This window comes from Colius striatus, chromosome 14 (assembly GCF_028858725.1).
Source record: "Colius striatus isolate bColStr4 chromosome 14, bColStr4.1.hap1, whole genome shotgun sequence".
Taxonomy (NCBI): Eukaryota; Metazoa; Chordata; class Aves; order Coliiformes; family Coliidae; genus Colius; species Colius striatus.
Window position 1 is genome coordinate 9,552,640 of NC_084772.1, and position 11,950 is coordinate 9,564,589.

Sequence of the window (11,950 nt, forward strand, 5' to 3'; positions counted from 1 at the left end):
GCCATGAAAACACAAATTGAAGTCACCCCTGGCAGAACAGAAGTCCCCTGCATCTTCAAGTTATGAAAATACTAGAGCACCCACAGTCCTGAATGCTGGACTGGCATCTGGACCAGGAAAGATGTTAAAAACCTTTGCTCCAGGTACTCAAATACTAGCACAACTGAGCTGATACCACAAATTACAGTAACTGTGGATTCGGACCTATTAACTTGCACATTACTGTCATGTAACACCACAAGACTGGAAATACATTTTAGTCCCGTGTCAGCTGCCCTCACAAACCTTAAATTTCATGTCTTAAAATGATACTCAAGAACTTAAGTTGTACTTCAAATTAAATTCAAGGGGATTGACACTGTGAAAACTTACCCTGAGTAGTGAACCAACCCTACATTCTGATTGGGGCATGCATGGAAGAAAGAACTGTAAAATGGCAATGCTTATGTAAAAAAACCCAAAGTCCTATTGTGAGTATCAGTTGCCTCCTACATACAACCTATTACTGTTCATTCTACTGAGAAGTGAGGTTAGATGTTTACTAAACCTTTTATAATGAACTTAGGCAAGGGGAATTATTTTCTTCTGCTTTTGTGTCCACAGCTATAACAAGAATTTAATAATACACATCACATTGTAAGCTTTTCTATAAAACCATTTGCTTCACAGTATACAGCTTTATTAAGACATAGACATGCTTTAAACACTTCAGATGCAGCAAGCAAGAGCTGGCATGGATATTCTGTAGTCACAAGGCAGTTCTGTTAACTCGGTTTAGCTGTTGCCTTTCCACATAATACAGTCAGCTCACTCTAAGGAAGGGGGAAAAAAGCATTTTAGTTCATGCTAGCACAACAGAACTTAGAAAAAGTCTCCACTGTTAAAGCAAACAGGGAGCAAGGACTTCCCCATTGTCATCTTAGACAGGTCCATGTTATAAAATACAAAACAGCTTCCAGACCTTTAGCTTAGCTCATATAGCTCGCAGTCCAGGTTAAGTACTTGCAAGACTTAACTAATATTTCTTATGTCTAGATTGATTTCTAGTGCTGCACGTGACTTCATCCAAAAGCCCAGGTACCCTCATCTTCAGAAGGCAGCACATGCTACAAAATTCACTTCAACTTCACTCTGCTTCAAACTGTTTACATCCCTGAACCAAAGGTAGGGCAGTTACTATTCAATGGCAACAGAGAATTAACAGTAAAACAGTTACTTAGCAAAGGACATAAAAATAATAGAGAGATGGTAATGAGAATCAAGCTTTAGCTTTGTAAGCCTCTGTGAGTACAACATAGAGAAGGGTAGTTTAACATGGTAGGAGAGACACCAAAGAAGTCTAAAAGGCAGAACTTATGCCTTGTTGTCCCCCTAGGCAATTACCAAACTGCACATGGTGATTTACATGCAGTTACATTGACATGTTATCTGCTTGCAGCAGTTCTCTCCTCCCTGTTCCTCCCTGCAGTGTATGCCAACCAGTTCAGGCTTTACCTCAAGAGTTAAAGCACTTAGAATTTACATTCATAATAGTGTTGCACATGAAACCTTGAGACAAGGTATCTGAGTATTTATATGTAAGCCTATTAGTTTAAAAGCTTACCACTAAGTTATGAATATGCTGTACTGTATCTTGATTTAGTAGTTGCACATCAATATTATGGAGGTCTCCACCAGCTGTACAGAGTGTCTAAATAGAAAGAGAAACAGTTTTAAGAACTATCCATAATGTTTTTCATGGCTAGTTTTTCTGAAAATCATGTGCTTCCTGCTACATTGCAAGACTTCAGAAACCTCTTCTCCTTTTGTTTAGCAGCAACTTATTCAGGAATAGCAAGCACTATCACTATCAGACTATTCAGCTTATCAAGCACTACAAGAATGTTGGCTTTTTTTTAATAGAAAAAATAAAATGTTTGGTACCTGTCCATCAGCCAGGGGAATGTTTACAAATGGAACACTTTTAGTTTGGGGTACTGATTTACTTCTTAATAACATGCCTTGAACTCTCCCACTGGTACCAGTTCTTGAAACAGCCTGTTGTAGTCCAGCACTAGAATACAATAACAGTGTTACTCTGAGGTTAACTTCCTATGCTCTGCAGGAAATTTTCAACCATGAATACAAGTAGTAGCAAACATACCAAAGAGAAAAGCAGTCATGTTTAAATGTTTTGAGTTGTACCAGAACACTACAGGAAATCGAGCCATTAGCAGCATTTACTAGCATCACTAGGTAACATTTCATGACCCTGAGAGGCTGAAGTAACTTTCTAAGCCTGTGTTACAAGACAGCAAGCTGACATTCAGACTACTGAGAAGAATATCCACTCTCCAGTATCAACTGCGAATGCTTATAGTTTGGAAAGAGGAAACTTCATGCCTCGGGGCTTAAGATGTATGCTTTATCTGTCTACTAAGCAGGGAGATACCAAGGAATACCAAAACTGCTATCACTCAGAGGTGCAGGCCATGCCTTTTGACATACAAAATTCCTAAGCTTCTTACACAATACAACTGTTGTTCTTCCACGTCAGAAGTGTAGGTTTTATGTATCCTCTGCATGGAAACAAGCCTCTGAAATTTATAGCAGTCCAAGGCAAAACTAAGCCCCTTGCTGGTTCCATGACCCATTTAAGTTTTTCACCCCCCCCCGTTTCAGCTTATGACTTCTAACCAAAACCAAACTCTGTAGTAGACAGAGAATGATAATAACTGAAAACCTTAACTGTTCACTAGGTAAAGAGATGACTGTCAATTTATTCAGTTGGGGTTCAGTTGGTTTTGTTTATTTGTATTGTCTTTTTTGTTTTGGTTTGGGTTTTTTTTAAGAAAATAGTATTGGTGACATTTTTAAAGTCAAGCTTGTGCTCAGAATTAGTTTAAGCTGTAAACTACACTTTTAAATGACAGGGAGCAGTGGTAGAATTTACACTCTAAAGCTGTTTTCTTAAAAACTGGCTTAATTATGACATAAAAAACTGTACCTCCATGAGAACATAAGTTAACACCCACAACAAAGAGAGGATATAACTGGTTCATATCCCCACTGCCAAATGCAGCTGCAAATTGTGAAGCTCTATTACATTTAGATTGATGACAATTAATATCTAGATTGCTATTAATATATAATGTCTCGTTATTTAACAAAAAGATATTCAGGACAAGCTGAAAACCCCTTACCTTTTAGATACTTTTGGTGTGGCTTTGAAGTTTGTGGCACTACAATTAGAAAAAAAAAAAAAGTGGTTCTTGGATTGGGCTTTTTTTTTTTTTTCCATCCTCACGTACTGGAGAGTTTTAGCTTGGAATAAGATGAACAGTTGGTGAATTAGAGAATGCTGAAGTGCTCCATGACAGAGATCTAACGTATATACATGTGATCTGTAGCATGATATAGTAACACCATAGGGGAATGAAAGGATAATTTTTATTAGTAGATAAGAGAGGAATTAGTAGATAAGAGTTGGATATAATTAAGTGAGCATCCACAGCTTTTACCTAAGTGTGCAAAATTTTCTGAGAAGCTTCTTTTTCAGTAGGAATTATTTTTTCTGCATTACATCTAAGGATATTTGTCCTGCATGGTTGATTTGAAGCCAGAACATTTTTTTCAGTTTTAGATTTTAACTTAATTCACAGAAATATTGATAACAGAAGTTTACCTCACTCTTCACTCTTGTCTTCCTGTCGTCACACATTTTGGAGCATATGTTTTTGACATAGCATTAGTGTACTTAATAAAAGCAACTTTCAATGACTGAAAAGTTTGACTTGCCCAGGCAGAGCAGCCTTCCCTAGTTTGGCTTTCAGTCAAAAATTCTACCATCTAAAATTTAAAAAATTCCTTTTAAAAAGTTTATTTTAGGCACATTAAGCACTGATACATTATTTAAATTGCATTTCTCTCAAGACAATTTGAAGGTATCAAAATAAGTGCCAGTGAGTACAAGTATGCACACTGGAACCATATGTGTATCAGGAGCTTATGAGAAGAGTTTTCATGCAGAGATCCACCAATTTTTTAATCATTAGGTCTTACTGTGAGACTTGAATTTTCCATCTATAAGTAGCATTAAGATGTTTTTGCAAGTATGTATTTTCCCGCTAGTGACACCTTCCTTTCAGCTGTGTGTGAGGGCAAAGTTACCACTGTACAATTCATTAGTCCTAACAGATCAACAAAGATATTTCCCTTAAACACTTTCTTCCATTGGACATTGTTTGGATATTTATATGTATTACACCGTGTACCATTCAGCAAGAGATACAACTGCATTCATTCATCGGCTAGATATGCTTTTTTTGTTCAGGATTCACATCACTAAAATGTATTTGTTTCATGTTATGGAATACGTCTTTACCAGATGTATTCCCATTGGCCACAAATCTCAGATACAATATCTGAAAACAGTTTTATTTTGCATTGACAAGTTCAGGTGAGTTAAATAAGCTATTAAAGCTTACCTAGAAATTCTTACCTAGTCTTACCTCAAAATCTTACCTAGAAAGAGGGTTCAGTTTGCTGTTTAAACCAGAGGCCAATGAAACCAATGACTTTGTTTTGGAAACCTGAAAATGTATATGCAAGACTGAAGTTAAAAGAACTGTCATTTTAAAACAAAATGCTAGATATTTCCAGGGAACAATACTGTAAGAATGCCCTGTTGAAAAAGTACAGTTAAGCCCCATAGTGTTGCCTCTTTATAGCTCTATATAAACATAAAGTGGCAAATACACATTCCAAACTAAGAGTTTTATAATGCCAAAATGTATTTGTTCATACTGAAGTTCTGTGCAAACAACCACCTTCATAATATACACCCTTCCTACTTGTAAGGCCTCTTATAATTAATGCCTGTAGCTCCACATATAATCTTTTTGCCTTTGTTGTCATCTTAATACATACTTCAATGTCTGGCTGAGGCACTGCATTGCACAGATGGACTGAGGTAGTAAATTTAATCCACCTGTGCTATTTGGTTTAGAGATCAAGGTGGATAAGAATGAACAAGAACTCAAATATAGAAAAGCATGTATAAAAACATGGGAAAAAAAGTTTCAACAACAACAAAAAGTTTCCTCAAACCAGCTAGACTTACTGGCAAGGCAAGCAAGAATGACTGCACCAGTATTTGCAAGTCTGTACAAATTAGTTAAAGTGCAGATACCATATTTCATTAGGAAATTAATTGTCTATACAGTTTAGCCTTGCTTAAGTTGAAATATGTTGAATTTAAACAACTCATTGGTCAAACTGGTCACAAATGTAGCAGGGTTCCATCAGGTTAGAACTGATTAAACCCATATGTTGTTTGTTCAGAATAAACTTACTTTTTTAGATATTTTCTTTGCAGATATGTTCTTGGCATCTTCATATTCAACAATTGTAGTTACCTTAACTAGAAATATATGAGAAAGACAAGGAAAATAATTTTCATTAAGAGCTTGAAACACCCCTTCAAACTCCTTTGTCTGAAGCTATTTACTCACCGACAGCTATGTATCAGTTCAGTTCTCTGATGGTCCTTTGCCTGACACAGAGCTCAAAGCAAGCTATGTGCATTTGTCACAGACACTGTGACACACAGAACAATTGATAGACAATAGATAACCCTTCAGCCCCCAGAGAACATAGAATTACATTTCAGTGGTAATGTTCTTTTTGCATATTTTGCAGTATGAAGAGAATGGGTGTTTTCCTGACAAATGTCAACAGGCATGAGGTCAAAGGGGAACCCATGAGAAAAATAGGAGTAACTTTCCTAACTGTTCTGCTCTACTGTAAAGCACCAACAAGTCACTTCAATCTGTCTTTTCTCACCACTTGCAGTGATAAATCCAAAGGGCGGGAACTCATCTCAAGTTTCAAAGTACCTCAACAGTAGCATAGCTCATGATCCTCCACACTACATGCTGGAGGGACCCTATATGTACTTCTAGTTGCATACTTTTCCCTCTTGTAGCCTACAGACTTAATATTCATTTTTAAAATGCTCTCTTCAATAAAAAAGGGGAAAACTAATAACTAGGCTATATATAACTGGATTAACTTGCCTTTTTTGCTGTTGCTTCTCGCCAGTTTTGGATTTGGTATGTCTTCTAGAGAGCACTCAGTCTAAAATTTAAAAATAAATAAATAAATGTTTATCCCACAAAGAGAAGTCAACAAGTTCTGCCCAGTAAATGCATATTATCTTATAAAAGGCATTGAACTAAAAAGGGTGTAAAGTAAACCAACAGAAGTGGGATTGCCTAAACATCAGTTTATTTCTTCAACATCTGCATTTTTGCCTGCAGATGACCCTAGAGCTTTAGGTAACATTCCTCACTGCACCATGGCTGGCTGTCTAGCCTTTTCATATCATCTTATATTTAAACAGTTAGCCAAAAAAAAATTGCCTCAAATGTTTACAGCAGGGAGAGAAACCTTCTGTTCTGTAAAGCTGTGATAAAATTTGAAAACACATACTTACCACTGCAGCAGCAAGAGTCATTTCCTCCCCTCCTTGCAAATCTGTAACTCGAGAAAGTACAGCTTGTTTACATACTGTTACTTGCATAATTATTATCTGCAAGTTCTTAAGGGCTATGAAGGTGAACAAGTAATTCAGGGTTACAGTTGCTTAAACAGTTTCCCTTAGCTAGTATATATGTTGTATTTGAACAAGATCCAAGTTTTGTAGCACAGTCACACCTACAAAGTAGCAATGAAAATCTTGGGCCATTTCAGTACATTTAATCTTTGAAAGGATACTAAATGGCTAGTATACACAATATATAACCTAAATTCAAAGAAGAAACCCCCTGCAAATATTGCACTGCTGAAAGATAATGCTTTTTGGCAGAAATTTTCAAGACAGACATTGAAATACATATTCAAAGGCTTACAATAAACTGAAGTTCAAAAGTCTTGGGTTTGATCTTTGTGCAGTCCAGTTGCAAGGAACATCAGTTCTCACACCTAATGCTGACTATACACCACAGCTTAAACTGCTGCATAAATGTGAGGTCAAACTTGAACTTTTTTTCATCATCATCACAGGTAAACCAGTAGATGAGAAGGTCTCAATAGTAAAAAACTCCAAAATAACAGAAAGACATAACTTATCTGTGGCTAGCATGAACAGATTCAGATGGACAGCAGTGCTGGAGACTTAACACATAGAAAATGTTAGACTTCTAATTATTCCTTGTCTCTTCAAGATTTAAAAAAAGATGACTCCAGCATAGAGAAGGCTCCAGACTAGATACTGTTACCCGCTAATTCTATACCCAATGTTACAGATCAATCTTGAACAATAGTGTGTACTGAGCAGTGCAATACTACTGACAAAATAGGTTTAAATACTCAGACAAACTAAGTCACCAAGTTTACAGGTTTTCTCACATTAGTCAAAGGTACATGATACTGTAACATGTACAGCAAACACAAGACCACACAGACTTACTAAGCAGGTCTTTTCTTTTCATTTTCCTGATGGCAACCGGCATCTTTAGCAGCTCCACTGTAAACGCCTTCTCAGCTGTTTGCAAAAGCGAATCAAGCTCTTTCTTCATTTCTTGGATATTTTCCTTGGCTTTAAAACCAAACAGGCTTTTATTACCATGTGTTACGTATTTCCAAGCATAAGTGCTGGTAGACTGCTTTACAAAAGCAAGTTACAATAATGTTTCATACGGGGTAACCCGAGTTGAGGGTCAGAGCGCCTGAAAGTGGCCATCAGGCACTCCTCAGGCTGCCGAGAAACACGGTGCAGGCTGCCAAGGAGCAGAGCTGCGCCTCGGAGCTGCAGCGAGGCGGGGGCCGGGAGCTGACGGGGACGCGGAGGCCGATGAGCTGCCGCCCGCCCTCGAGGCGCGGCCCGCGGGGCTCCCGCAGGCGGCGCCTCCCGCTGGAGCGGCGGCGCCCCTCGCGCCACACGGCGGGCGGTTCCCGCGCCTCGCCTCACGGCCTCGCCGCTCTCTCCGCGCCGCCGGGCAGCGGGCGCCGTTGGCACAGTTACCCGCTAGCGCGGTGGCTGGCTTTGGCACCATGCTAAGCAGCTCCACGGCGCCGATCCGCACCTGAGCCGCCTCAGCAGCGACGAGCGCCGGTGCCTGCCATGGGCGCGGGGGTAGCGCCGCGGCCCTACCTTGCTGGTCGAAATCCCTGAGGAAGAGCGCGATGCGCTGATCCTTCTTCTCCTGGGAGAGGGCCCCGCGGTCGGACTCCACTCCCGAGTCAGTGCTGCGCCGCTTGCTCGCGGGCTTCTTCAGGGGCATGGCTGCCACCCAGCAGGACAGCCGGCCGCTCCTCGCCCGGGAAGCTTTTGTAAGAGCCGGGACTTCTCCCTCCTCCTCCGGGCCTGGGCGGACACACCCTCCGGGGCGGCGGGAGCGAGCGGCCCCGGCGTCCTGTGAAGGGCTGAGGCTGAGAAGGGGCGTCCCGGGAGGACAAGTCTGTGGGGCGGGAGCTGCCGAGGCAGTGCTGGGCGAGGAGGGTTCCCCGGGCGTCCCCGGCCTCTCCTATCAGAATGGAGGGAAGGAGGTGCAGGGAGGGTGGGAATCTTGGGGTCCCTCGAGTCGGTGATGCCCCAGGGATGGGCTCGGGCACAGAGCTAGAGCCCTCGTCACCTGACGGGAGTTGGGCAGGTTCACGTATATCTACACGTACAGGTGTTTTGTCCTGATGGCACAAAATTAATTGTGTTATTTTGTTAATTGCTTTGAAGTAACTGCTGCTGACCTCGGCCTATGAGGAGCAGACGATGGCTTCCATACTGGGGTGAGTAATAACCAGTACCAGAAAGTGTCAAAGGGAGGCCTGGGGCAGGCAGCAGTTGTGTGGGCAAGGTTTGGACAGGTACCGGGAAATCTTTTGCTGTATAAGGACTCAACTTCAGAGCAGAGGTTTGGTTTTATCTATTTCACTGAAGTTCAGTGTGCAGAATGTGCAGTGCTTCAAAGCTAGCATAAGGAATAACTTGTTCTGCCTGATACAAATGGTTACAGGTTGTGTAAATTCCAATTAGGCAAAGAGAATATGTAATAAACTTGTAATAATGTGGAACGTTAGAAAGGTGTAACTACATGTAGTATTGAATATATAAAAACATTCAAAGCCTTATTCTCAAAGTTTAATTCCTTGCAGAAACTTAGTGTCTTACATTTATTCAAACAAAAAAAACCACAACAGAGGTATGAATATCTTGGGTTTCATGCAAATAATCAAACCTATGTTCTTTATTGACCAAGGAAGTGTGTAAAAAGAAATTTAGATAAAGTTTTAAAACACTAGTGGCTTTCATAGAGTATGTGCAAGCTCTCTGGAACAAGTAGTTTTTTTTGGTCATATGCATCTGGCACAGTATCTTTATCAGCTGATCCAGATGGGACAGCCTATGTCACAGACCAAAAAAACCAAATAGGTAAATGTTTCTGCTCCAGAAAACGCTCAAATACCTGATACAAAGAAGAAACTAGCATGCTTTTGCCTTTTTTTTTTTTTGTGGTGCTGATATATGCATAAATGTTTAGGGAAGCAGGACTAAACTTCATTTCCTTGTACCAAACAAACACCACTAAAGTAATTCTGAGCTGTCACTGAAAGAAGACAAAAATATGTTGTTTTGTAAATTTAATCTTGTACAAGCCACATCAGAAGTTTTTTCAAAAGGAAACAACCATCAACACCAAACAAACCCCTCACCAAAGCTTTCAGGCCACAGTTGATCAGCCTTCACTGACTGATTAATCCTCTCTATGAAGTAGGAACTCTTGGTTACAACTTCTTAAATAAAAATGCATCATTAACTATGAGCAGAAAACATTCCTAAGACCATCTCTGTGTACATTTCTGCATTGCTAGGGAATAGTTTTGTGGTAACAAGTTTGACAAATTTCAAGTCTATAAATTGGAGTGATGCAGAAATTAATGGTCTGGGACATACAGGTTAAAGTAAATACTAGTTTGAACATGAAGTTAAATGCCCCATAGTGCAATCCAGCAGGTGTTGCTTCACTGATATATGAAATGGAGAACTATTATTTTTTTTTAAAATGTGCTTTATTATTTGGAAGTCTCATACATCTCAAGTACCATTACAAGAAGCACCTGTAGGAAAATAAAACCTGGAAGCATGCATTTCAAAGTAAGGATTGTCTGTTATTAATGAAATATTTCAAAGACGTTGAAAATAAGCCTCTTTTCTTAGCTTTATAGGATTGTTCCACAAAAATGCACACCAACTGTATCACAGTACATACAAATATTGTGGATGGACAACAGAAATCACCACCCTTCCATATGAGATGCATTGAGAACAAATGGTTATCTCTTACAAAGTCAGAAACATAAAAGGCACCATAATAGAATGTTTAGAAAAAAAATCAGTTTATGCCATTGTATTTTGATTTAAAAGTATAAGAATTGCTGTCCTGACTTGAAACACTTTTCACACTTGTAAATTATCATTAGAAACTTGTAAACCTTTACATTTTTTTTCCAGAAGTATCAGGTGCAAACACAAGGCGAATATAAAATCTCTTGACTTATTAGTTTACAAATACTACCCCATGAAAAAGCTGGAGTTACAAAAATATAAAAAAATATTCTACCTTCCATTGTTAGATCTTAGCTTCAATCTACACTGCACTACGACTCGAAAGCCAGTCTGATTTGTACACATTCCTAGAATAGGAAAGTGTTGTTTGTCTTAATTTTACATTAGTATTCTGACCTCTTACTACAGTTTTGCTTTCTGGAATAGTGTTATTAGTAAATATAAAGGATGCCAAGTGGAGAGGGCTAATAGATAAAAGGTTGTATTTATCAATGGATGGTAGCAACACAGCTGTTCTCAGTCTGCTGTCCTCCAAGAAGTCCATTTCTCCAAGGATGAAAGCATATTTTTTTCTCCACAAGCCTCCACCGTAACTTCATGTAGCAGCATGTAATTTTCACTTATGAACCTGTGACCACTGGACAGTGATTGAGAGGTATTTGAATCTTCTCACAGACGTCAATAAAGAACTGAGAAGTACACCAACTGCAATGCTATGTCATAGACTAGTAGCTGATGTTGCAAGGACTATTATTGGCAACATCTCATCTTCCACACGTAACAAACTGGCATATGCTTTTATCCATGTGGTGATTTTCTAGCCCTTAGTAACCTGGATCAGCACAGGAACCATCTACAAAGGCAGGCTAGTAGACATTAAAATTAGTTTACTTCTAAACAATAACTTAAAACGAATGACTAGATTAAGTGAGATAGTCTTAACGAATTAACTTCGTAAATGCCGAGCCTAAGCCTGTGAAATGCTAATGCTTTCATGGCTGAATACTGGAAGCTGTGTTTGTTCAGGCCTTTATCAGTGCTAGCAGAAGGTATCCAGCTTCCAGCTCCACAGAAATAGAAGCTTTTCCTTGTTCAGGGAAACTATCATAGAGTAGTAGAGTAATACAGCTATACTCCCAGACACCAACTTGGTTTAGCTGGGTTTAATAAGCATTCATGATCATTCAGTCAGCAGAATGACTGTGGAAGATTTAAATGTGAGCTGCACTGTTGCTATCTTTATGCTTGCTCAAAGACATTTTCCTTTAAATACCTTTTCCTTCATTAGAAACCACCCCCAGCATTTTTCAGGGTAACAACACTTCTTAGTCCTTGCCAGTCAAGCTGGATTTTGGCCAGCTCACAGGTCTCTCAGTCACATGATTCCAAACAAATGTTCACCATAGATAAAGTGATGCAGAAACAGTGTTGTATTTTACCCTACTCACAGTACTGACAGTACTCACATCTGCTTTGAAACAGTAACTATGTGCCATGTTATATAAAGATGTGAGTTAACAGGAGATTCATGGAGTTGTTAGGAAGTGTTCAGTGCTCTTATGCTGATACAATGTATGGAATAGCATATAAATAAGAAGCTAATAGTCCTCATTATATTTCCATTTC

The 11,950-nt window shown here is 39.4% G+C and overlaps 1 protein-coding gene and 1 long non-coding RNA gene across 3 annotated transcripts in view; one reads left to right on the top strand and one right to left on the bottom strand.

Moving 5' to 3' along the window:
- Positions 1 to 642: 642 nt before the first annotated feature.
- LOC104552385 (borealin-2) lies at positions 643 to 8,415 on the bottom strand. Of its 2 annotated transcripts, XM_062007309.1 has the most exons (10): positions 8,135 to 8,415; positions 7,451 to 7,579; positions 6,476 to 6,516; positions 6,057 to 6,117; positions 5,334 to 5,401; positions 4,504 to 4,571; positions 3,183 to 3,221; positions 1,924 to 2,053; positions 1,604 to 1,690; positions 643 to 812 (listed from the first exon to the last, which is right to left on the bottom strand). In XM_062007309.1, exons 1-10 carry the CDS (start codon positions 8,262 to 8,264, stop codon positions 765 to 767), a joined length of 801 nt encoding a protein of 266 aa, XP_061863293.1. In that variant the 5' UTR covers positions 8,265 to 8,415; the 3' UTR covers positions 643 to 764. The 2 variants fall into 2 exon arrangements, with proteins under 2 accessions (XP_061863293.1, XP_061863294.1); XM_062007310.1 differs by lacking the exon at positions 8,135 to 8,415 and having other exon boundaries at positions 6,476 to 6,522; positions 7,451 to 7,860.
- LOC133626691 (uncharacterized) overlaps positions 7,919 to 11,950 on the top strand; it is a 36,110-nt gene continuing 32,078 nt past the window's right edge. Inside the window, exons 1-2 of the long non-coding RNA XR_009819730.1 lie at positions 7,919 to 8,313; positions 8,714 to 8,766. This is a non-coding gene — a long non-coding RNA (uncharacterized LOC133626691). The remainder of the gene's footprint in view (positions 8,314 to 8,713; positions 8,767 to 11,950) is intronic.